The sequence below is a fragment of the Henckelia pumila genome, chromosome 1 (assembly GCF_033568475.1).
Source record: "Henckelia pumila isolate YLH828 chromosome 1, ASM3356847v2, whole genome shotgun sequence".
In the NCBI taxonomy this organism is placed as follows: domain Eukaryota; kingdom Viridiplantae; phylum Streptophyta; class Magnoliopsida; order Lamiales; family Gesneriaceae; genus Henckelia; species Henckelia pumila.
In genome coordinates this window covers 153184684-153210769 of record NC_133120.1, presented here as the reverse complement: position 1 = coordinate 153210769, position 26086 = coordinate 153184684, and the positions used below count along the sequence as shown (strand labels likewise).

The following is a 26086-nucleotide window of genomic DNA, read 5'->3' as shown; positions in this document are numbered from 1 at the left end:
CGACTTGTAGTTTCTGCCCAGAAAGAAATCTCAAAATTTTCCATTTTTGGAAAATTTGCCCGAAAATTTCGCTTGATATCAATACTGCCCGAGTAACATATTATAAATTGTTCATCAGTTTAAATTCTGATCGTAATTCGTTCTTCTTCATTTTTGGAAGATGACTATCACTAGAGCTACTACCTAGATTAGTTCTTTTATTCAGCACTGTGTTGATTTTTATTCAGCATGGTTTGGATATCTTAGTATTTTTGAGACTTAGCTTGTTTTGTTTCGTTCACCTTCATGACATTTTGGGAATCAATAAAATAACTTTTATTCATTTGGAATATTTATTGATTCATTTATTCTGCTATTTCCTTCTTTTTAAAGTATCTTGTTTCGACAAACTCTTAGAACTCCCTTACTGTAGGAAATGGCCGGAAGACACCCAAGAACACGCAACAACAATCGTGGAGATGATGCGAATCCACCTCCAGGAATCAATCTGAGCCGAGAAGACCTTGCGGCTATCGCAGCAATAGTAGCAACGACCCTCCAAGGGATGGGAAATACCAATGGCAACGGCAATCCGCCACCTCCCCCACCTGCTCAGAACGGAGTAAAATTCCATTATGAATCGCTCCGTAAGAACCAAACTGAAATGTTTAAGGGAGATGCTGACCCAGAGGTGGGAAGAAATTGGATGAAAAAAATGGAGGACCAATTGCGTTTACTTGAAGTCCCTGAAGCACTTAAGGTGGAGGTAACAATCCCTTTTCTGGAGGATAAAGCAAGGAAATGGTGGGAAGCTGTCTCGCCTGCTATGTTAGCTGCTGGAGCAATCACATGGCAACAGTTTCGCATTGCGTTTCTGAAGCAATATTTTCCAGCTGAGGTTCGAATTCAGAAGCTAAGTGAATTTGAAAACCTCACGCAATCTTCAGATATGTCAGTGGTGGAGTACACTTCTAAATTCAATGAGCTTGGATCTTATGCCCCAACCATTATGGGAGATGATGATCTGAAACTGCACCGTTTCAAAAAGGGGTTGAATAGCCGAATCCATTCTGCGTTAGCAGTGTTTCAGCCTGCCAACTTTGCAGACTTGATGGGAGCGGCCATCCGATCTGAATCGGATATCAAGCGCCGTGAGAATGACTTCCACAACAAACGACCTCTGACGAGCCAATCTTCTCCGAACAGGCAAGTGTCCAAGCGTCCAAACCAGTCTGGTGAATCGTTCCAGGAGACTTATTCTGCTCCAAACCGTCCACAGATCAAGCTATGCACCACCTGCCACCTTCGACATGAAGGGGAATGCCATCGGAACACTGGTGCCTGTTTCAATTGTGGAAAAATGGGACACCGAATTGCTCAATGTCCCGAACCCATGAAGGCAAAGACAGGACCAAATGCTACTACTACTACTCAAGGCCAATCAAAGGAAAATAAACCCAATGCTCGTGTCTATGCCATTACTCAAGACAACGCGAGAGGTACGAACAAAGTCGTGGAAGGTACCATTCTAATAAACAATGTTTCTTTATCTGTTTCGTTCGATTTTGGCGCCACCCATTCGTTTACATCTAAGAGGTTCGTAAGATGTTAGAGCTTGCACCTAAGTAACCGACCGAACAATTTCTCTTAACGACCCTTAATACTAAGTTAAATAAAGTTTCGGGGACGAAACTTCTTTTAAGGTGGGGAGAATGTGAAAACCGTAATTTTTCTAAATTACGTTTAGGATCTTTTATTGTTTAATTATTTATTTGTGATAATAGTTAATTTATAATATTTTGTATTAGTATATTTTATGTCATCGAGATATTTTTGGAGATAGAATAAAAATTTTGGGTATCTTGATAATTAGTTTACAAATATTATTAAGATAGGTGATCAAGATCTAGGTGTGATCAAATCTTGGGAGATAGATTTTTTTTTAAACTTTGAAAGTCTTAATTCTACTTTATCATTAATTCTTGTGTACCTATAAATACAGACTCAACCTTCACAATATTCACGCTCAAAAGTCTCTCACTTTCTCTCTTTATTTTCGAAAAACTCAATTAGCTGATAGGTTCTGTTCTCGGCTGAGAATTTCCATAGAAATTCATTCAATTTCTCCAATTGTTTTATCGTTTAAGGCTGCCACTTGGGAAAGGTACTTTGTCTTGTTTCCAATTTTTGGGTTCTCTCCATATACACGTGGGAATATAGGGTAGCCAATTTATGTTTTGAAATTCTGTCAGCTTGTGCCATCAATTGATCGAGAATTGGCCGAGGGAATTGAAGGATCTAGTGCATGCTTGTCCAATAAGCTTTCAACACGTGGTCTAGGAGGCATAGTGGAATTTTTGGAGATAATCAAATTCTGAATTTCCGAGTTTTCTTTTGAATTCTCGATCCAGGCTTTGCAAGGTTATTGATTTCTGTACATATTTACGGTAAGTGGGCTTTTGTATGTATATTTTTTGATGTGATTTTAAAAATATTTATTGATGAGTCATGGTATTTTGGTTTTCGAAATTCGTTCGAGCATGTGTCTTTTGTTTGTGTCATGTTGGTTCATGTTATGTCATGCATGTTGTCAAGCACTGTTATGATTCGAATGGATATGATAATGATATGACCCTTATACGGTGGGATTGTAACCGTTGTATGGCCTCACTCCATAGAGGATTAACATATTGGACATGGCCTCGCTCCTTAGAGGATTAACATATAGGAGACAGTAAATCATGGAAAGGAGATGAATTTCAGTGCTTATGTTCATGTGTTGAAAGTTATTTATCATGATGATGTTATGGCCCGATGGCCCAAGTATTGAGTTATGTTCATGTTCATGTTCACGATTATGATTTTATGTTATGCATATATTTGGTATATGTCTCGAACGGCCCCCACTTGCTGAGTGTTTCCCAAAACACTCATCCCTTACTTTTTTCCTCCCAGATTATGAAGATGATGATGTAGAAGTTCGTGAGCAAGATATGTTTTGGGGATGGTGATAGAGGAATATTAAGACTAAATTTCGTTATTTTTATTATTGGGATTTTTGCATTAATATTTTGTTATTAAGTTTTTAGACGCTTTCGCATTGGTTTTGTTATTTTGATTTATTGAGTTGTAAGACAATGTTTTGAAGTTTATTTATGATAATAGACTGGTTTGGTTTATACTGTACTACGAGGCTGGTTGTTTTATAATTTGTATGAATTTGAAACAACGCCGGTGGCACGTCTCGGTCTCGGGGCGTGACACGAGTGGTGCACATGTTTTGCTTGATCTTGATTCAAATGGAGAGTTTAATCTGTTGTCATGATTTTGTTGGATCAACTTAGGTTCTAAACAAGATTGCAGTTCTTGACAAATGTTTAGAGCAGCTGGCGACATGTTGTATGAAAACTGGGGGAATTTCAACTGGATTTTGAGGGTATATATATAATTGGATTAAAATAAGGAGATTTATAAGAGAAAGGGATAAAACTAGTGAAGAAAAGAGAGGAGAGATTGGAACATGCAAGAGAATTGAAATGGATGGGGTCAATTTATAGCTGCAAAAGGGAGAGAGACCTTTTCATGCATGATGCAACCACTAGAATCATTTTAGTTTTATTTCAAAAACAAAAAAGAAAAAAAAAAGAAAAGAAGAAAAAGAAACACCTTTAGTTTTCTATGCCACAAATTGTGACATACAAAAGGGGGAAATTCAAGAAAATAATTTTATGCTTGGATACATTATACATTAAAGAATTTCTATAGATACGATATCAAAGATATGTAAGTTTAAATCACTGACCAAAGCCGATTTTTCTAAGAGTAATGTTATATGTACACAACGTTGGGTTACACATGACACCTAAAATTACATGATTATTCTACATGCATTTTTGAAATATTTTTATCCAAATCAAGTGGGAATAATCATGTAATTTTAGGTGTCATGTGTAACCCAATATGTAAGACTACGTGTACATGTAGCATTACCCTTTTTCTAATTCGTTTTACTTTTCGGTTTTTTAGTTTGGTTAACGAAACGAACCAAAAGCCGATTTTTCTAAAAAAATTTAAATAATCTTTATAGTTTTTAAATAATTTTTTTTCTTGTTATTTATTTTTGTTAATAATAAATATAAATAAAATTAAAAATGTAGGGAATAGCACCGATTAAATTTGAATTTTTTTATTGGGCTTGCCACTGAACTTTGATACTGGGCTGGGCTTTAACAATGCGGGAATACTGAATAGGGTCCATTTAGTTTCATCTTCGTCAATCGATTGTTCTCCCGAGTCTCTTCCCTGTTCCACTCACTTCCGAATTGAAGCAAACCTCAATTGATACGGTAAATCCTTGTTTTATTTTGATTCTCATGGAAATATGGGGAATTTTTCTGTATGCTTTTTTTCATGGCTCTAGTTGTGGCTCGGTGCTTCTGGAATTTGGAATCAAAAAGCTATAAAAAAATTGTAGGATAGTGATTTCTTTTGCAGTTAAAACTAAGCTCGTGTGCCAATATGGATTCCAGATTTTTGCTGGAATTCCGAATTGAAGCAAACCTCAATTGATACGGTAAATCCTTAGTATTTATTTATTTTTTTGAAAAAAAATAGGTTATTTCTGTTACTTCGGTTTTAGGTCAAACTCGGTCGGTTTGGATGGTCGAAAAAAGTTTTGGTTTGTTCAGTTTTCACAATGTCAGTTCGGTTGGTTTGATTTTGACTGAATACTCACCCCTAGACTGGTTAATTTCTTCCTAGAAAGATGAAGCTGGATGTGGATGCTCTGCGATATCTCTCCAAAGATGATTTTAGGGTTCTCACCGCCGTCGAAATGGGCATGCGCAATGTTTGTTTCTTATTCGTATTTGCACAGATTTGTTTTTTGTTTAATCATAATTATAATTAAGAGGTTTGTTTTGGTTTAGCATGAAATCGTGCCATCAGAGTTGATAGACCGAATCGCATCCCTCAAGTGAGTGCATTTTAATCAAAGGTTTTTTTATTATGTCAAAGATTGTGTTTACTCTCTTTCATTTTTCCTGTCTAGTCTGAGTTTATGCATTCTCTTACAGGCATGGGGGTACTTATAAAGTTTTGAAGAATTTGCTTAAGCACAAGCTATTGCATCACGACTCTTCCAAATGTTTGTACCTTCCTCGTCTTTCTTTTTTGTTCGTTATGTTTTTAGGCATTTGAAGGTTATTATTGTTGTTATTATTGCTGATTAGTTTTCAAAGAAATTATTCTATTTACCTTTTCCTTCAATAAAATCTGATTCCACTGAGTTGTATCTTGAGCAGATGATGGCTTTCGGCTCACTTACTTGGGCTATGATTTTCTCGCTATAAAGACAATGGTTAATCGTGGAGTCTTCGATGCCGTTGGTCGTAAAATCGGTGTGGGGAAGGAGTCTGGTATATTTGCCCCTCACTCTATTCATGTTTTACAGTTTCCCTAGTTTTTAACCCTAACAAAATTCCCTTATGTTAAAGATATATTTGAGGTTGCTACAGAAGATGGTACAATTCTTGTAATGAAGTTACACAGGCTTGGTAGGACTTCATTTAGGGCAGTCAAGTCTAAACGTGATTATTTAAGACATCGAAGCAGCTATAATTGGCTGTATTTGTCACGATTAGCTGCTCTTAAAGAATTCGCCTTTATGAAGGTTTCCCTATACTTAATTATTATTTTACTCTCTCATTTAATTCCTTTGTTAGAAGAAACAAATATTGTTTTACTTCTGCTATTCACATTGAGTTAGTTTTGTTTACTTTATACCATTCTTTACAGGCTCTAGATGAACATGGCTTTCCTGTTCCACATGCTGTGGATTGCAATCGGCACTGTGTTATCATGTCACGCATCCAAGGTTATCCACTGTAAGTGTTACCTCGCATTGGCCGTGTGTGTGGAGAATTTTTTGTCTGGAACTCTGCCATGAAAATTCAGGTTTTGATGCCAGAAGTTCGAATTTCATCTTCTCTCCAAATGAGAAAGGATACAAGATAACATTTTTTGTTATCTCTGGTTATATTACCACCTCAAAAGAACACATAAATTATATTCTGCTAGTTATAGAGTAAAATTTGTTCTCTGGAGGTTACTAAACTATTGCTGAAAGGGTACGTAATGCAGCTTTGGGAAATTTGTATTAAGTTTGTAGCTATTATGAAAAAGCCATTATTTTTAGTGGTGTAAATTAAATAGACCAGAGAGACGATTTACTGGATCGATGATGTAGTGACTATGTGATTTATTGTGCCTGATTACTTTCAATGAAAGTTGAAGTTCAACTACTTGATGTAATCCAGAAATCAATTAGTAAACTCGTGAAGGGATGGTGATACGAATTACAAGTAAACTTCAGCCTGTATAAATTTGTTAGGAAATAGGAAACTTAATTGTATTCGAACAATTCTAATTCGATGTCTTTTTGCTTGTTCAAATAGTTATGGGTCTGATCAGCCAAAATGGCATGCAATTATCCAATTTGAAAAGACTAGCTCAACTAACTATTCTTAGTTTGTAAAAATTTGTTAGGAAACTTTATTGTTGGACCAGGTCGTCTAGCGTCAGAACTTGATTTATTTTTATTATTATTATTATTATTTTCTTTTTGGGCTTTTTTAAAGAGTTTTGACTTTTATCAGCTGAGATGACATGCAATTATGGTTGTTTCTGTTCTCTTTTGCAAAAAATCCAAATAGAAAGACTGGCCGACCTAAATGTTCTTTATGCGGACAACCACTTTTAAGGAATTGATGATGTGTTCTTTTAGAGTTGTCTATATGATCCTGTTTCATAGTGTGCAGGTCAAAGAATTTCAAAACCCAGACATAGTTTTCGAAACAATCCTCGGTCTCATCGTGCGGTTAGCAGAACATGGTCTAATTCATTGTGATTTCAATGAATTCAACATCATGGTAAGTGCTGCAGGGCTTTCGTAGCACATTTACTTGAATATTTTTAATGTGATTCGTTTTCTTTGTTTATTTATTTATCTTAAACGATTTGTTTCTTTGGTTTGAGTTGCTTCCTTTTTGTCCATTATGCTTTTTTCTTAAATATAAACTTGGAGATCTCAAAGTTATTAGCTTCGTGTTTTACTGCATGTTTACGGATTATCTGATTCTTTTTTTTCTTTTTTCTTTTTGATGTACTGTGTTTAGGTTGATGATGATGAGAAAGTCACGATGATTGATTTTCCTCAAATGGTTTCGGTTTCTCATCGAAATGCAGAGATGTATAATGTTTTTACCATCTATATACGATCTCTTTGTGCTGCTATTTATTTATTTATTTTACTTAGGATGCTAATTTCAATGTATGTTATCATGGACACGTTTCAGATTGAGATTTAATTTCCTTCTTTTTTCCTTCAGGTACTTTGACCGTGATATTGAATGCATTTTTAAGTTCTTTGGAAAGAGGTCGGTGGGTTATTTTCAAAAGATAATATCTGAGTTCTAATACTGAAACCGTGTAAAAGCACTAGCATATTGCTTGAATAGCAATTCAATTTTCTAGATACCGATTATTCTATAGTAACTCAATGATTTTCATGGAATTTCAATGTGATAGGGTAAACTATTTTTTGTTATGGCTAAACTTGTATTTTATTCTATGGTATTTTCCATTAGGTTCAATCTCTCCTTTAATGAAACTGAAGTTGCAAATGACGATTCAGAAGTAGACTCAGATGAAGGTTGCCGGCCTCAGTTTTCAGACATAAAGAAAGTTTCAGGATTCCTGGACAAGGAACTTGAAGCTAGTGGTTTTACTAGGAAGGATCAAGATGACATTGCGAAGGTGCTAAAATCTCTCCTTTGCAATCGATTTTTTTTCTTCTTTTAAATTTTGAATTAAATATCTTCCACCGTGCTGTATCAAAGGCCATCACCAGGGCTGAACCTTAATTTTTTCTCTGTTTACTTTTCTCTAATTGTCCCAGCTCTTGTGAATTTAAGTGGCCGAAATCTATTTCAAACATTCTCATTTGACCTCCACTCTCATCGTGCTACTCTGATTGTGGCATTATAATTTTTCTGTTCGACTCCTTAGTCCTTAGATATTCATTGATTATGTGATCCCGTATACTTTTTTCAGATTCAACCTGTTTTAGTGAAACAGGTTTCTAACACCACTCAATATTCTGACATTGTTTAAATTTATATAATCTAAACTTCGTCCCTTTCGGTGAACGCCTCATCATATGTTGCTGCACTCGAAAAAGGAACGAAGAAGTTTGTTCTGTAAAAAAAACTGCAATTTTATCATTCTTCAGAGTTTCTTACCTGGGGAACAATGAAGCAAATGGATTGTTGATTATTTTCTAAGAAACGACAATCCTGATTTAACTTGATCTTGAATCTATTATATTTAGCTAGCTGTGTACATGATTTGAGTTGTTTATTCGTGTAGTTGCACTTTCAAATGATAAATCCATGTTCAAGTATCTTTGACCTAAAAATAGGTATGAGTATGACTGCTGTAAAAACTTCTGGTCTCTGCTGTTTTATATAGTTCATTGACGTGGATGTTGAGAAGGATCCAAATTGTTTTGACTGCTGTAAAAACTTCTGGTCTCTGCTGTTTATTTTCTAAGAAATGACAATCCTAATATAACTGGATCTTGAATATTTTATATTTTGCTAGCTGTATATATGATTTGAATTGTTTATTCGTGTAGTTTCACTTCAAAATGATAAATCTTTGTTCAAGTATCTTTGACGTAAAAATAGTTATGACTGCTGTAAAAACTTCTGGTCTCTGCTGTTTTTTATAGTTCATTGACGTGGATGTTGAGAAGGATCCAAATTCAGATTCAGAAGGACTCGATGATGGAGACACCGTCAAAGGGACTAGTGACGTGAGCTCATCAAATTTTGAGTCCTTGTGTTTGAATGGAAAGGTTATTCTTCACTTATTTAGTTATTTATATAATATATAATATATTAGGAGGTTATTATTATTTATGTATTTACTTTATATCGTATGATTCCGCCACTTTAGGCTTGTGGTGAATATCAAGAAATGTGATGACAGGAGTTGATATATTAGCTTTGCTTCTGAATAAGACTGATATATCAAGATTTAATTGGTGGTTCAAAGTGATTAAGTGAACCAAAAATTGTATTTGCAGGAAGGAGATCTTAAACTTGACTGTAGTCAAGATACCTGTAAGGAAAATAGTCAGATAGGGCATGAAACCAGGGAAGATGGACTGGACGAGTCCGGGAATGATACAAGGGTTGAAACCCAAGGCAGATGTGATTCTGGTTCTGAAGAAGAAGAAGAACATGATAGCAAAAACCCGGAACTGATAAAAAGTCTAAATAAACAACGGAAATGTGCAATTCAATCAGCTCGTGGGAGAAGGAAGGCTATAACTTCAAGAAACACTTACAAGGACAAAGGTGGGAAGTCCTCTTATAATTCAAAGATCCAGACGCAGCTTAGCAGCTGGTGAAATATGCTTCAAGTGGAGTGAACCATGGTGAAATTATTTGATTATGGCATAATGTGTGATATGCAGACGGTGTTTTTGCTTGTGGAATAGAAGCAAAAACACAGTACAATTTTGACATGCAGATTTTATTATCAACGGGTTGTGTTTGATCTAAAATTGAATTATTTATAAAAAGTAATGATTTTGTATGAGCCATTAGGCGTGCTATCTGACAACCCACACTGATTTTCCATTTACTTGGGGCCAAGAAATTATATATTTTTCCCCCTATACGGCTATATGGTACACATCAAAGGAGATTTAAAACAATATTATGAATTTAATTACCTCATCACTTGTCCTAGTCCTGATGATAAAGCCTTGCTATGATCATATGGCATGGCATTAAGTTTTCTCGAGTATTCAGAATTTTTTTTTCTTCCCGTACTTTGAGACCAATTTTCGTAATTTTTTTTTTTTGCAATAACTAGGCAAAAACACGAGCGTCTAGGCACTTGTGTGGACGTTTAAGCGGTTTTTTAATATTTAAATTAAATTAATTATAAAATTGTATAAAATATTTTATATAATAATATCTAAAATGAGCGAAAAATATGCCTGAATGGTTTAATATTTGAATGTTTAATCATAATTTTGAATTTTTCGACAAGTATTATAAAATCTTCAATATATACTATATTATTAAACTTGAGTAAAATATACTAATTAATCTTGGTATATCAATGACAAACCAAAGTTTATTTACAGTTTTTATTTTCATAACATTTGTTTACGTGGATTTATTTATTAATTTTCATCTCTCTCTCAATATTTTTTTTTCCAACTAGTGTGATCTCAAAATACAAATTATCTTAATAAAATCGTGTCTAATTGATGCCCCGGTAAGCCAGGGGGGCAGGACCACGAATGCCTCGGAGTGGCAGGGCCGTATTAAGGCAGGTCAGGAGCCTCAGGAGCCCGAGAAACCAGGTCTGCAGGACTTAGATAAGGCCCGTGTTTTAGGGGCATGATCCCCACGATTATCATAAACCCGAGCTTTTCGGGTTCATCGTACGTGACAGGCAAACGTGGGCAACTACCGCATCCACGATCCAGATCGTGGCCACTACCCTGGAATTGTGGAGTGACACTCTCACTCCAAGACCTATAAATACCTGGTCACAGATATTTGTAGAGGTATGTTCATCTAAACTTCCAAAGCACTATACTCATTTCTCTAAAAAGCCCACTCTATTTCTAAGTCTAAACTTAAGCATCGGAGTGGCCCCGCCGGAAACCTTTCCGGCGCCCCACTAACGTGCTTTTTATTCCCTTCCTTGGTGTGCAGATCATCTTGATTAAGGAAGGACAGCTCATATATTACCTCCACTAGCCGGGTCACCACGTCAGGCCCACTTTACTACCCTGATAGCCCGGGCCCTGGTTTTACAAAACCATCATCATTGGCACCGTCTGTGGGAAAGCTTGTTCTATAGACATAGATATGGCTTCTCATGATCAAACATCACCTGGAGACCACCAGCCAGGACGGAATATTACCATTCCCGTGGAGCAGTTCGAATCATATGTCCAAGATGTGGTACGAAAGTCGTTGATAGCTGCAAAGCAGCCACAATCAAAGAACATAACAGTGGAGGAAGAAGGGAATCAGGGTAATCCAAACCCTACTGCCCAGGTTCGAGAAGGAGAAGAAGAAGAAAGCTCTTGGATGCACTCAATACAGCCGTCCATGGCGGATGAGTTGCATGAACTCAAGAGGAAGGTACAGAAGTTGGAGGAGGGGGGGTTCCAAAATGGCTTGCCCTATCAAAATTCCGGGTTGCCCTTTTTCACAGGAGGTGATAGAGGAACCCTTGCCACTGAATTACAAGTCGGCAAAAATCCGGGAGTACGATGGGAGCACAGATCCAGAGGAGCACCTGGCTCGGTTTGAAAATGTAGCCATGTTACATTGCTATGGAGATAAGATCAAATGCAAAGTCTTCCTAACCACTTTGGTGGATTCTGCCCAAAGATGGTTTGAGAAGTTGGAGCCCCAGAGTGTTCAATCCTTTGCAGAATTCAAGCAAGTGTTTTTGCAGTACTTCGGCAGTAGCAAGAGGTATAGGAAAACTGCCTATAGCCTCTTTGAAGCAAAGCAGTCAGGAGAGGAGTCTCTACGAACCTATATCAAAAGGTTTAACAAAATTGCTTTGGAGGTCCCGACTTGTGCCCAGGAGACCAAGATCACGGCTTTCACTCAAGGTATTCGGGAAGGGGAATTTTTCAAATCACTAGTGAAAAAAGCACCCCGGACCTTCGAAGATTTGCTGGCTCGGGCTGAAAAATACATTAACATGGAGGAAGCTCACAGGCAAAAAAAGGAGGTGGCCCGGCGGGAGGGAGGTCGGGAACAAGGAAGAAGTAGAGAGAACCATGATCACATGGGGCGATTGTCCCGGTATGCTTCGCACCGAGGGACCCGAGATAAGGCTGTTCATATGTGTGAAGAAAGGGTGGACACGCAGGCCCTTGTTTCTAAGGAGAAGCTCTGGAAGTACTGTGCACTTCATCAAGAGTGCACTCATGACACCAGTGAGTGCCGAACTCTGCAGCAAAGACACCAACTGCCTTATGTTAGAGATGGTAGGCCGGTCCCAAAAAAGCCCCGAAGCGTGCCTTGGCTTCGGGGGTCACAGACATCGATTCCTCCCCGGGATGCCACCAGCTCTCGGGAAAAGGGGAAACAAGAAATGAATCATGCAAAAAAAGACAAAACATCTGGAGACGGGCCAGCCAAAGGTATCATTAACATGATATCGGGAGGATCTACGGACGGAGATTCCAACCGGGCTAGGAAGGCCTGGAGTCGGAGAGAAAGTTTAGGGGTGGAGGAAGGAAGGCAGGGTGCGGGGCCAATCATCACATTTGGACCCCAAGACCTGGAGGGAGTAAACTTACCACATAATGACGCCTTGCTTATACAAGCTCGGATCGCCAATTATGATGTTCGAAGGGTGTTCGTTGACTCGGAAAGCTCAGTAAATGTCCTTTTTCAAGAAGCATTCGAGCAGATGGATTTGTAGTGTTATGAGTTGACCCAGGTAAAAACCGCCTTGTATGGTTTTGCCGGGCACACCGTCACCCAAGGGGAAATGTTGCTGCCCATCACCTTGGGATCAGGAGATGAGAAGAGGACGGTCATGAAAAGATTCACATTAGTGGAAGCACCTTCTTCCTATAATGTCATCTTGGGTAGGCCGACTATGAACTCTTTCAAAGCTGTAGCCTCAACTTACCATCAAAAAATCAAATTTCCAGTGGGAGATAAGGTCGGAGAAGTCCGAGGAGATCAGCCTTCCTCTCGAAAATGCTATGCCGAGACAGTGAAGATAGATTACAAGAGGGCAAGATAGAATAGAAAGGAAGGAGCCCTGGGGGGAAGAGAAGTCTGTTCTGTGGAGGAATCTAAAACCGAGTATGAAGAGGTAGAGATAGAGCTCGGGCAAACAGGGAAGTCTGTTAAAATAGCTCGGGATTTAGACGCATGGTTGATTGAAGCATTGAGAGGCTGCCTCATTCAGAATAAGGATGTGTTCGCCTGGACTCAGGGTGATTTGGTGGGAGTTTCATCTCAGTTGGCAGAACACAAACTAAACATCAGCCCGGGTTCCCGACCTGTCTTACAAAAGAAGAGACATTTTGGGGCCGAGAAGGATAAAGTGATAGCGAAGCAGGTTCAAGAGCTACTGCGGGCAGGGCACATCAAGGGAATACAATTTCCTACTTGGTTGTCCAATGTAGTGCTAGTACCAAAGGCTACTGGGAAGTGGAGAATGTGTGTGGATTTCCGGGATTTAAATAAAGCCTGTCCCAAGGATTGCTATCCTTTACCCTAAATTGACCAGTTGGTGGACTCCACATCCGGGTGTGAGTTGCTGAGCTTCATGGATGCATACCAGGGCTATCATCAAATTCCTTTAGCCCTGAAAATCAAGACAAAGTCAGCTTTGTCACCTCGGGAGGTACTTTCTGCTACGTAGTGATGTCATTTGGTTTGAAAAATGCAGGAGCTACGTATCAGCGGATGATGGACAGAGTGTTCCGGGAACAGGTGGGTCGAAATGTGGAGGTATATGTGGATGATATATTGGTGAAGTCCAGGACCCGGGATAGTTTCTTACCCGACTTGGAGGAAACCTTTGCGACAGTTCGGCGGTATGGGATCAAATTGAACCCGACCAAGTGTATGTTTGGGGTGAAAAGTGGCAAGTTTCTGGGGTTCATGGTAACTGAACGTGGGATAGAAGTCAACCCTGAAAAAAAGTGAAGCTGTTGCGGGAAATTCCTTCACCAACATCTATTAAGGAGGTACAGTGATTAACCGGCCGGAGGTTTGGCTGGACTGAGCAATGCGAGCAGGCCTTTCAGGAGTTGAAGGAGCATCTGGCTAGCTTGCCTATCTTGGTTAAGCCGGAACCAGGGGAACGAGCAGGCCTATATCTGTCCACTACAGAAAAGGCGGTCAGCACTGTCTTGATAAAAGAGGAAAAGGGAGATCAGAGGCCTGTGTACTATGTCAGCCATGCTTTGAAGGGGGCGAAAGTTAGATATACGGAGATTGAGAAGATGACCTTGTCTCTAGTAATAACGGCCCGGAAATTGAGACCTTATTTCTTGTCTCACCCGGTAACTGTTCTTACTAATAGCCTCCTGGGACGCATTATGACTCACCCAGATACCCCGGGGAGGCTCGTGAAATGGTTGGTGGAATTGGGAGAGTATGATATTGAGTACCAGCCATGTAAGGCCATCAAAGCCCAGGCTTTATCTGATTTTTTGACAGAGGTGGCCACTTTTGGCCAAGAGGAAGTATGGAGGGTTTTTGTAGATGGAGCAAGTGGTGTTGGAGGCAGTGGTATGGGGATCATCCTGATCTCACCTGCCCAAGAGAAGATTGAGATAGCCATGAAGCTAGACTTTCAGGCCTCCAACAACGAAGCTGAATATGAGGCTGTGATAGCTGGGATGCAACGAGCTCGGGAAGTCGGGGTAAGTCATATCATAATTTATTCTGACTCTCAGTTGGTTGTTCAGCAAGTAAACAAAACCTTCTGTACCCGAGAGGAGAAATTGATAAAATATTGTAAGATGATTGAAGAGCTCGGGGCCAGTTTCAACACTTGGAGTATAGAGCAGATACCCGGGAAGAAAATATGGAAGCAGACGCCTTGGCTAAAAGAGCGGCCGTTGGGGAAGGTGATAGTAGAGAATCCCTTATGCAAAGGGAAACGGTGGCTGCCATAGAAGCCCGGGAGCCGGTCCTCCAAGAAAACACATGGAAGGCCCCGATTGTCAAGTACCTAACTCAGGAGAATCTCCCGGAGGACAAAGGACGAGCCCGGATCATACGAAGACATGCAGCCAGGTTTGCTATCTTGGGAGGAAGCTTGTATAGGCGTTCCTACCAGGGCCCTTTGCTCAAATGTTTGGGGGAAGGGGAAACCGAATATGTCTTGCGGGAAGTGCACGAGGGATGTTGCGGGGTTATTAGAGGGACCAACATCTGCAGTTGTCTGAGTCGGGGCAGCCTTCGCATTTTCAGCTCCTTGGGTGGCGGGGAGGGAGTCGATGGCCTTATCCAAGTCGGGAAAATCTCTCTTGTCAAAAGACCATAGGCCAGCTTCCTCGAATTGATCTCGCATTTGTAAAATCCGACCTGGAAAAAGGTGTACGATCTGTCCACCACTGCCTCTTGAAACTCAGCAGAAGATAGAAAAACTGCTTTGAGCTCTTCTTCTGACTTCAGGCGAGTTTCCAGAGCTGACACGGCTTTCTCCGCTTTATCCCTCGCACTGGCCGCTTCAGCTTGAGCCTCTGCAGCTCGGTTCTCAGCCGCCCTCAACTCAGCCGTAGTGGTGGCTAGAGCATCTTGAGCCTGCCCTAGATCAGCTTCAGAGCGGGCACGGTCTAGCTGAGCAGAGTGAAGACCTTGCTGGGCTGCCTCCAGGGCTGAACGGAGGCTAGACGCCGCTTGATCATGACTTTGTTGTGCCATCATCAAGTCCTGTTCCAGTTTTTTGATCAACTTCGCGGCAGCCCGAGACTTCTCAGCCTCTACGTGTGCCCGATCAGTCTCAATCCGACCAAATCTGGTCGCGTCTTCATAGCTGTCCACCAGCATATGCAGTCCCTGAAAGCAGAGGTATTAGAAATAGAAAACAGAACACGTTTGAGGCTAGGATAAGTAAACTTATGGATATAACCCGGTTGGTGCCCTCGAAATACTTCACGTTCGGGTTTTGTTTGTAGAGGTGGAGTTGCTCCGCAGAAGTCAAGAGGTCCTTCAGCATCCGTACTCCCCGGCTAGAGGCCCCGGCTTGGAATATATTTTCCTTCGCACCAAAGGGACTAGATCCCTGGGCAGCCTGGTAGAAGGGGGCCAAGGGGGGGAAAGATGGAGAGGAAGGAGCCACCTCTTCTGGGTCACTAAGTATGACCATTTTTGGCTCCTCTATGGCCTTCCTCTTCCGCGTCAAAGGAGAGGAGGGACCGGCAGCAGAAGGAGCCTGATCATTCATCACCCCTGCCTCCACAGATAGAACTGGCAAGGGAACAACAGAAGGTGAAGGAGCGGAGACCTCGGGGGTGACAACGGCAGTGGCAGCCTCCTGACCTAGGGCTTGTTAAGCCCTGCGTTCCTCCGCTAGTTGAAGGACTCGGGTCTTTCTAGCTGCCTCTGCATACCTGGCTTCTTTTTTTTCCCGGGCAGCTGCCTTCTCGGCTGCCCGTTTCTGAGCATAGGCCTGCTTCATCAGTCGAGATTTTTTCTTCTTAGGCGGGGCTGGGGATGCTGTGCAAAAATGATAGAAATCGGTACATTAGAGACAGCATGTAAGAGAAGCAAATACATGGTAACAGTAAAGCATACCAAAGACTGGGGCCAAGTCATCATATTCATCAATAATCCGGTCAACCGGATCCGTTACCCGGGCACCCAGCCCGTAGTCATTCAAACTTTTTTCCTCCAGGAGAGGGGCTGAAGGAAACTTCTGGTTTTCCACTAGCTCTTGGGATCGGAGGTAGGGTTCCTCCAACTTATAATTTTTAGGGAGCTCGGGCTGAAGAGGAAGGGCTGTCAAGAATTGGGTAGGTCTAGTTCGGGCACCAAGGAGTTGAATATAAAAGAATCTTTCTTTCCATTCCTTCCAAGAGGAAGGGGTATCATCTAGAAACTGGGCATTCTACCGGGCATTCAAAGAGAAAGTCATCTCAGTGAAACGGCAGGCATAATAGTAGTGAAAGATGAGAGGGGTGATGGCTAAGTTGTTCGCTTTGAAAAGAACGTAAGTGGCAGCCATCATACGGAAGGCATTGGGATGAAATTGGTTCAAGGGAACCTTGTAAAAAGAAGCAATTTTGTAATAAAAGGGATGAATAGGGAAACGAAGCCCATTCCTGAGCTGTTCCCTGAAGAAGGTATAGAACCCCTTGGGCGGCCGGTCAGCCCGGCCTAGGGGCCCCGGAATGAGAATAGAGTACGCAGGAGGAATGTTACCCATAAGCCTAAGTTCCTCTATGGATTCCGGGCGTAGGGTACTGGTAAAGTGGGAGAACCAGGGACCTTTGGGGTTTGGTTTGGACAAAGGAAGGAGAGGCCGCCCAGAGTCGGAGATTTTAGTCTTACCCTTGTCCTTAGAAGGCCCGATTTTAGCCTTCTTCGGACAAGATGAGGAGGGGGCTACTGTGGATTGGACATGGGAGGTAACAGGAGGGGGAGAATCGTGGCGTAAGGCCTCGGATTCTATATCAGAGGAGCCACGAACGTGGGCACCGAAGGTTGAAGATGTGGAATTTGACATGTTCAAGGGACAAGGAAACTTTAAGGTAAGATAGACAGAAAACTTACAGAAGAAAGCAAGCTTGCTACGCGGAGTCGCCGGAGCCGGAGAAGCTTAGAAGCAGGGAAGGAATACGTGAACAGGGAAAGTAAAGAAAAAGTGAAGAAAGGGGTTTAGTATTTATAGGCGAAGAGCTTTAATTCTGGCCGTAGATGAAAAGATGATCGAAGGGTAAGGGTGACCTTGGGAAGTTGAACCGGGCAGCGTAATGATGACGCGGGCAGTCGAAAGGACAGGTAACGTCCTCTGACACCTGCCCGTCTTTTCAAATTCTAGGGTTAACGTCAGCCCTATAAATTTTAGACATTAATGGGGATACCCCAGGAAGGCCGTGGTAGCAAGACCTTGAATAGCCAGGGGCAGGGCTGTAAGTCAGGACAGTGAGTAAGACTCTAGCCCGACTATTTTTGGGATGAGTAGTGATGTCCCGGGGGGTAGGGACATAAAGAGTCAGGGATTACAGGGTTGTATTAAAGCAAGGGTGACGGACTGTAAGTCAGGACAGCGAGTAAGACTCTATCCCGACTATTTTTGGGATGAGTAATGATGCCCCGGTAAGCCAGGGGGGCAGGGCCACGAATGCCCCGGAGTGGCAGAGCCGTATTAAGGCAGGCCAGGGGCCTCAGAAGCCCGGGAAACCAGGTCTGCAGGACTTAGATAAGGCCCGTGTTTTAGGGGCATGATCCCCACGATTATCATAAATCCGAGCTTTTCGGGTTCATCGTACGTGACAGGCAAACGTGGGCAACTACCGCACCCACGATCCAGATCGTGGCCACTACCCTGGAATTGCGGAGTGACACTCTCACTCCAAGGCCTATAAATACCTGGTCACAGATATTTGTAGAGGTATGTTCATCTAAACTTCCAAAGCACTATACTCATTTCTCTAAAAAGCCCACTCTATTTCTAACTCTAACTTAAGCATCGGAGTGGCCCCGCAGAAAACCCCTCCGGCGCCCCACCAACGTGCTTTTTATTCCCTTCCTTGGTGTGCAGATCATCTTGATTAAGGAATGACAGCTCATATATTACCTCCATTAGCCCAGTTACCACGTCAGGCCCACTTCATTTTCCTGATTGCCCGGGCCCTGGTTTTACAAAACCACCATCAATCAATAAACATCATATTCTAATAAATAATTTTTTTTTGTACACCAAAATTATCGTACACAAAAAAAATTTAACATCATAAATATGTATGCTCACGTCGAGGCACTTGTGTTGTGTGTGTATATATAAAGGGGAATGCGTAGCATGGTAGGCGCCGTTGCGCCGGCGATTACCTGACGCACCGCCTCATTATTTATTTATTTTTAAATAAATAAACAACAATTTAAAATTCAGAACGCTGCACTCTCTCTTCTCACACACCATCAATCGCTAGTCTCCGAAGCACTCTCCACGCCGTCTCCCGGTCTCCGCCGCCCGTCGCCCAAGCTCCGGTGAAAATTTTACCAAGGTCTGTCTGTGCCAATTGATTCTCGCTAAGTGTTATTCGATTAGGGTTTCTAATGGATTCCTCAGATTATTTATTCTTTTTGTGTGTACAAAATGAAGATAGTCTATTTATGATTTTATTCTTTTCGATTAGTGTTTCTAATCGGTTCCATATCTAGTTGATTGCTCGCCTCTCCCATTGCTTTCTTCCTCACCTACCGCCCTTGATATCTTTCAGCCAACAACTCCGGTGAACATACTAGTGTATATATATTACTGCGCTTTGCACTCAACCATTGTATTTCACATTGCGTGGAAATTGTCTGTGACTGCTAAAATGTCTTTTCACATTGAATGAACAATTAACATTGTTGTGATTTTGGAAAAAATTAAGGAGATTATAGGACCGATATTTTCCATAGCCCATCAACTTCGAAAACCATCGTCCCCAACATTTTCAAATGTCCACCATCAACGTTTGCTCTCTTTTTTGGGCTGCTCAAGATCTCGATCTCATTCCTCAGTGTTGCTTTCACGTGGGTTTGCCGTGTTATCTGGATTTTGTTCTTTTATTATTTGCAAAATGCTTCATCGGTTGCTTGATTCGATCTCAATATCTGATTTTTCTTTAATGAGGATGATTTTGATCCGTATTTGACCTCCTCCTGTTTATTGTCGGGTTATTACGGTAGGTTTGGTGGCTTGGATTATGGCTTTGTAAAATCTCTTCTGGTGTGATATTTTTAAACTCTATTGCAAAGCACGTTTTCTCTTTGTAGCTAGATTCCCTTGAAACTTTGAGAAATCTAATATTTGAGTATAAATCAAGGGTTTTTTTCACATGCGAATAATTTATTTTGTTAATCTTTTTCTTCGTCCAGTTGATCTGCAATTTGTGGTTGATTTGGATAGGACTACCGTTAGTTAGAGAAAAGCTCACAACTTGGTTGATAAAATGTGCAGAAGAACACTATTTAGTTAATAAAAGCAGATTTTTTGGTAACAATTTTCTCCTGTATTATTATCATTGAAGTTTTATTTTTGTAATATTACCTTAATCTATGTTTCCTCTTTATAGACAATTAGAGTATTAGACAAATTTATACTATTTTTGTCCCAGTACGCAAAATCAAACCCGGGTTTTGTATTTCATACATGAATTTCTACTTTTTAATTTTATCAATGATATGTATATTAAGCAAACGAGTATTTTAATGATCGGATTATTGCACACGGGTTTATGTTTTAATCATCAAATATTGTATTGATTTTTTAGTTTGAAAAGTGCTCTAACCTAGCTTGATAAAGTGTAGAGGAACACTGTTTGGCATATGCAAGCAAATTTCTTGGTAACAAGTGACAACCTTTAAATTTATCTCTTAACGCGGATTTTTACCATTAGGTTATATATTTCATTTTTATTTCATTAATTTAAATCTGTTGATATTCTTTCAATAGCTTGACTGCAAAGTTCATATATGTAAGTTTGACTTGAAGGATAAATCGTGTGTTTCGTCTTATTAATCACATACACAATATTTATTCTTGAAACTAAGGATGTTGTTGGGCTTTGATGCAAATAAGGACTATGAGGTATCCAGCCGAAGCTATGTAAATCTTTTTGGTGGTAGGAGGGCAAAGGGAAGTTCGAGAGTACACAAACCTCATGAGCCCAAAGAGCCAAAAATAATTTATCCTCTTTCTTTGTTTTTTTTATTGGTTTGTATTGTAATGATCATCTTGAAGTACGTATTTCATATATGTATAAGCAGTTGCATACTCAAAGTTTGTGGGTTGTGATAATTTTAGATGTTATTTGGTGGGTAGTTCATGATTTATCCAACATATGGAATACAAAAAGTAATGTTTGAGATTCATAAAGGATTATGTTTAAATGTTATAGGTTTAATAAATTGTGGCCTCTGTGTGTGTATGCACACAGCACAAACTGTATTCTGTTTTTAAGATTAGTGATATTTATGTCTGAGGCTTTGAAAATGTTTAGTTTTGCAGTAACTGGCTGGTTTTTCTTTTCTTTTCTTTTTCCTTTTTTTTTTACCCCCTTTTAGGACCTATGATGTTTTGGATCAGTAAGAATTCCATTGGGATCTTGTCCTTCTGTTGTTGTGATTTTTGTATAAAATTGTTAGTTGTATGTCTATGGTAAGATTAACCCCAAGGCTTGATAGGGGCTTCACGTGAAAATTTTCTGGCTCTCTCTCACCCATTTGTTTGTGTGTCTCAGGTCATTGTAATCCAGAAAATCGCAATAGCCAAGTTTATGTCAACCAAACAATTCACCACTGACATCATATTCTACTCTGAATAAGCATCCCACGTGGATTGTCCTAATTTTTAATTACACATCTACCTGGGGTTGATTAGATCCTACATAAAAGAGTAACTTCTTGAAAAATAATTGGAATTTAAGTCTAAAAAATTGAAAAATCTGAATTCAACCCAAAAGAAGTCCAACAATTGGGACACAGATGACCACCAAACTCCAAAGTCGTCGCGCAGGTGGCACCATTGTGCACCACCTTCGAACCACCGTAACCCACCTTCACCACCGCCTATTACACAACGGACCTGATACCCTAGACGAACTCCTTGACAGGCACACTGTCAAAAACGACAAAAAACGTGATGATGACGAGAACGAGCTCCTTAATCGGCAAAGACTTACCAGCACAAGATGGGAGGCGCTAAGTTTGTATAGAGATATCATCCGAGCTACCCGATTCTTTATTTGGCCCGACTCTCGAGGCGTTATGTGGCGAGATGTTTTGAGAGAGAATGCGCGGAAGGAATTCGAGGATGCAAGGTTTGAGAATGACCCAGAAATCATAACGAGGTTGATTATTGGAGGAAGGGATGTTGTGCAAGCGGCAATTGATAGGATGGTGGAGAAGCAAAAACGGCAAATTGATGATGAGAAGAAAGATTTCGGCCGGTGATGAATTTAGGTAATGATTTTCAATTGAATTTAAGATTGAACTTCCATTAATCATTTTTCTGTTTATTGAGTTTTAGTGGGGTTCAGATGATTGTGTTTTTCATTTCATTTTTTGTTCTAGGATCAATAGTTTATTATGCTCTTAGATTTACTGTGTTTTGATGGGTTTTTCCTTCATCACGTGTCATCATACTTAGCTTGTTCAGATGTAAACGCTGTATTTGTGAGATTATTTGGGGATCAGAATTCTTTTGACACAAACAGGAAATATGAAATTAGTAGTGATGTCAGATCAGATGCCATTTTAGCAGTTGGTTCTCTTTACAAAGCTCCTGTCTTTGGATTTCAGCTGATTGAATAAAAATTATATAGGCTCTAATTTTGCTTGGAAAAATTTTGAAAATGTTCAAGTCTGGCTTGAGTTTGATCGAATTGAATATTTATCGAGTCAACTCGAAAAACTCGCCAGTCAGCTTGATTTGTTTGCACCCCTGTAAGTCATAACCTATTCATTCTCTTTTTTCTTCGGCCAGTATCACTGGCCATCTCGATATTGTAATTGAGGACAAGACGACAAGTATTGTTATCTGATTCATGTGAAATTGGGATTGTTATCATTTATTTGAGTCAGGTCTCAATTCTTATTTATGATGATGTTTGAAGGAAAGAACATAGTTTACCAGAATTGTAAAAGCCTTTTGTTTTCCCTAATGCAATTGTTTTCCTTAATCTGAACCTTTCTTTCTTACTGATTTCGACTCTATTTTAATTATGTTCAGCACGGTATGTGCCTAATGTTGGTTTACGTTGTGTTCTGCCATGATATCAACAAAATACTCTATTTTGTTAGAATGTTACTCAATTTTGTATGCTACATCAAAATTTTCAAAGTCTTTTAAGAATTGATCTTGGCCTGTCTGAGGTTAATAGTTTGTTTAAATTTGTTCTTGCTGTCAACTATTTTTATTTTTAATTTATTTTATTTATTTAGAAGACTTAATATAAACTTTATAGTAGTTTCAGTTAACCTGTCATGGCCATTACTTAATCAATGGTTTTGTTTTTTGTTAATCAACTTAGTCTTGAGTCTTGACTCAGTTGCCTAATTACAGGCAGTAATCATGTCTCCTTTAATCACATAAACACATAATTGCCTTATTATTGAAACACATTATTAAAGTAATATTTAGCCTTTAACAACGATTCTTTGGGGTGCCACAGATGCTAAGATTGGTAACTAAGAATACCGTTTTCATTACATCAATGTTATCTACTTTTTTTGTTTTTGGAAAATCAATGTGGTCCACTTTTATGATAATAAAATCAGTCTGTGTTGTGTTATGAATGTGTGGTTTTATTGCTATTCAGTTGGGAGATATGTGGCAGGGCTGGTGATATCTGAGGCACTCAAACTCTCAAAGGGAAGCAAACAATATTGTTCTCAACAACTGAAGCTGCTGATGTGATAAGTGAGGCGCGATTGTAAATTTTCAAGAATGAATTTGATGGGATGATTTATTTATTGTCTTACAAAGACAGAGAATGCGAACTGTGTCTTACGGTTAATGGATTTCAATATCGAGAAAGTTTCATTGACAATTCATTAGTTTCTGTACATATTCGGATGAAATTTTGTTGATGTATTTAATTTTATATATTTTTAGGAGTCCGTTTTTATTTAAAATAAGCCAAAATAATGACTTTTTATTATCTTTAAAATTCCCTTAATTTTATATTTCGGGATTTATGTTTTATTATTTTGTATTTTTAAGAGTTTAAAATTTTATATTTTATGTATATTACCTATCTAATTAAATTATATTATCTATCTAACTAATTTTAATTATTTATTTTTTAAAAAAAACCTATATTAATCTAACCTACCCAACCCCACTACCATCACTCAGCCGCCACCCCACCATCTCCATCATCTTTTTCATCGGCCATCACCCCCTAGGACTCCATAGCCACGTTTTTGAAGCTCCAAGCCAAGTTGTCGTCGCCCCGTCGTCCCGGAATCGTTCCACGCGCCTTCTTCTCTTCAACCTACGGTGCAAGGCATGATTTTCTTCCCTACTTTTCATACTATATCAGATATTATGGTGTGTGTATTGTGTATGCATCGAAATTTCAAAGTTTTCAGAAAAAAGGTTCGTTTTATGATTGAAGGCGCACGGTTATTGTTGTTTTTGGTTGTTCATGCTCATGTTTTCCTCCATGGTTGCGTCTAGGCTGCTGGTCAGGGTTCCTAGGCGGTATGGGGGTGGCCTGGACTCGAATGGCTCGAGTGTTTTGAGCCAAAGGAGCCCAGGAAACCACAATGTTCAGATGGGTTCCATGGGAGACGCAGATTAGGGTTCACGGGAAGGAGGGTTCGACTAAGGGTTCTAGGGTGCATGGGGCTGGGTTAGTGGCCAGGTTCAAACCGCCCAGACGTGGGCTACGTCTGGGCGGCGGCGCTCCGGCCAGGGGCAGCCGAAGCAGGCCGGCAGCATCCCAGGAGTGGCTGCTGCTCGCGGCCGAGAAGAAACAAGGGAGGGGCGACGGGTTTAGGGTTTTCAGGGCGGGTCCGAGTCGAATTATGGGTCCGGGTCGGGTCTGGAAGTAAGTGGGTTAAGTTAGTTGGGTCCGGGTCTGGGTTAAGTTAGTCGGGCTCGGGTATTTTATTTTTAAGTTAATTATTAAGTTTAAGTGTTTAATGGGCCTAATTAAATCCCAAAATTTAATTGGGCTCCATTTAAATTCTTTTGGGTTGAATTTATTTGTTATTGAGCTTATTTAAATTTAATTAAATTAGTCCAATGATTTTTATGGGCTTGGGGGCCATGGAAGTTATTGGGCCAGTCTTTGGGCTTTTGAGCCCATTGAGCCAGAATAGAGTGTTATTGGGCCAGGAAATATTATTGGGCTTAGAAATGTGTTAATGGGCTTAGGTATGTTAATGGGTCAGTCTCAGTGTTAATGAGCCAGAATTTAAGAAATTGGGCTTGAGTGTTAGGGCCAGCAGTTCAGTACAACCCATGAGAAATAGCATGTGTCCTGAATATATATTTTATTATTTTTATGCATTGAAGTTATTTTTAATATTTATATGTTAGTATGAAATTAAATTAAATATATATGAAGGACACACATTTTATTTAAGTACATGCATTTATTAAATAATTTTTATGCATGATTTAATGTTTAAGGTTGAGCAAAAAGAAAATAATTTTATGTTGGAAGTTGAAGTAGTTTGACAATTTAAGGGGGATTCGTCCCCATATGTGAACTATTGAAGGGCAGTTTACTGCCAATTTAAGAGGTGATTCGTCACCGCCACGTACGTTGGTTTACTACTATGATCAGTATTTAATGTATGTATGGTATGGATACGACCTTTCGATGTTAGAAAATACTTTGTTCAACAATATTTATGTATTATTATGATATTCAAGTTTAATTTAAGTTTATGTTATGTTCATGATATTTTTAAACATGCTCATTCATGTATATGTTATGTATTAGTATTAAAGTGATTTAAATTATTTTAAACCCTTGTTATGTTAGCATGTTGGGCCTATAGGCTCACTACACTGATACGGTGCAGGTGAGTACGTAGAGGAGGATATTGTACCCACCGGCGGCGAGGACCTATGAGCGGACAAGCAGTAACCCCGTGACCGTTGTCTGAGTCTACGTCATGTTTTGAATATTTTTATTGTGTTATACCTTTTTATTTATTTTAAGTGGTGGATATTATTACTCATCTTATTTAAATATTTTCAGTGCATGCAAATTTTATTTATTTTGCTTATGTCAGTATTTTATTAAATGTTAGACTCAAATATTTAATTTATTAAAGGTTGCATTTTTATTTAAGTTATTTATTTTTAAATCTATTTATTCTGTGCATATATGTATGGACATGTATGTACATATTTTTACTTAGAAAGTATATATAAAAAAAAAATTTCCACATATTTATTTTTATTTAGAGTGTTAGGGTCGTTTCACCTAGCTAGAGCCACAAACATCAACTTAAAGCATAATGGTGGTTAAAAGATTGTGGCTATGCAACAAACGATAGATGAGCAAAATCAGATTATAGGTGAGCAGCAACAAATTATAGGTGAACTTCAACAAAGATTTGTTGCATTATTGCAACCGTTGCGATATGTCATTCCTGGTTTCTCTTTTCAGCACTAACTATCTCGAATTTTATTTATTTATTTTTTTTTGAAAATTTAAGATTTTTTATTTTTAAAACGTTAAATTTAGTTATTTATATATATGCATTATTATTTAGAATTTTTACTTCATTTAAAATTTTATTTTAATAATTATTGTTTTTTTAAAATTAAATAATTTATTATT

General features: G+C 39.3%; 3 protein-coding genes and 1 long non-coding RNA gene across 9 annotated transcripts; all 4 read left to right on the top strand.

The window, feature by feature from the left end:
- The first annotated feature begins 415 nt into the window (after nt 1-415).
- Nucleotides 416-1591, top strand: LOC140874242 (uncharacterized). The gene has a single exon (XM_073277522.1). The coding sequence runs from the start codon at nt 416-418 to the stop codon at nt 1589-1591; it is 1176 nt and encodes a 391-aa protein (XP_073133623.1).
- A 2645-nt stretch (nt 1592-4236) lies between these two features.
- On the top strand, nt 4237-9649 carry LOC140880706 (serine/threonine-protein kinase rio2). Of its 6 annotated transcripts, none has more exons than XM_073285415.1 (14): nt 4237-4325; nt 4509-4552; nt 4741-4828; nt 4908-4954; nt 5055-5125; nt 5283-5396; nt 5475-5650; nt 5776-5864; nt 6791-6908; nt 7155-7228; nt 7368-7415; nt 7626-7794; nt 8771-8896; nt 9128-9649. In XM_073285415.1, exons 3-14 carry the CDS (start codon nt 4745-4747, stop codon nt 9452-9454), a joined length of 1443 nt encoding a protein of 480 aa, XP_073141516.1. In that variant the 5' UTR covers nt 4237-4325; nt 4509-4552; nt 4741-4744; the 3' UTR covers nt 9455-9649. The 6 variants fall into 6 exon arrangements, with proteins under 6 accessions (XP_073141516.1, XP_073141492.1, XP_073141507.1 ...); XM_073285391.1 differs by having other exon boundaries at nt 4269-4325; nt 4454-4552; XM_073285406.1 differs by having other exon boundaries at nt 4271-4325; nt 4474-4552.
- Nucleotides 9650-10937: 1288 nt separating this feature from the next.
- On the top strand, nt 10938-12519 carry LOC140874241 (uncharacterized). Its single transcript, XM_073277521.1, has 2 exons — nt 10938-11216; nt 11290-12519. The coding sequence occupies exons 1-2, from the start codon at nt 10938-10940 to the stop codon at nt 12517-12519; spliced, it is 1509 nt and encodes a 502-aa protein (XP_073133622.1).
- Nucleotides 12520-18589: 6070 nt separating this feature from the next.
- LOC140876004 (uncharacterized) lies at nt 18590-23365 on the top strand. Its single transcript, XR_012148634.1, has 3 exons — nt 18590-18796; nt 21020-21740; nt 23099-23365. It is a non-coding gene; the product is annotated as an uncharacterized lncRNA (long non-coding RNA).
- The last annotated feature ends 2721 nt before the right edge of the window (nt 23366-26086 follow it).

Bases quoted from the DNA above. Each gene is read 5' to 3' on its own strand.
- LOC140874242 (XM_073277522.1), top strand. From the start codon at position 416: ATGGCCGGAAGACACCCAAGAACACGCAACAACAATCGTGGAGATGAT.
- LOC140880706 (XM_073285415.1), top strand. From the start codon at position 4,745: ATGAAGCTGGATGTGGATGCTCTGCGATATCTCTCCAAAGATGATTTT. The intron at 5,126-5,282 runs GTTTGTACCTTC...TATCTTGAGCAG, and splicing joins GCATCACGACTCTTCCAAAT to ATGATGGCTTTCGGCTCACT. The intron at 5,651-5,775 runs GTTTCCCTATAC...CATTCTTTACAG, and splicing joins AAGAATTCGCCTTTATGAAG to GCTCTAGATGAACATGGCTT.
- LOC140874241 (XM_073277521.1), top strand. From the start codon at position 10,938: ATGGCTTCTCATGATCAAACATCACCTGGAGACCACCAGCCAGGACGG. The intron at 11,217-11,289 runs GTACAGAAGTTG...CCTTTTTCACAG, and splicing joins TGCATGAACTCAAGAGGAAG to GAGGTGATAGAGGAACCCTT.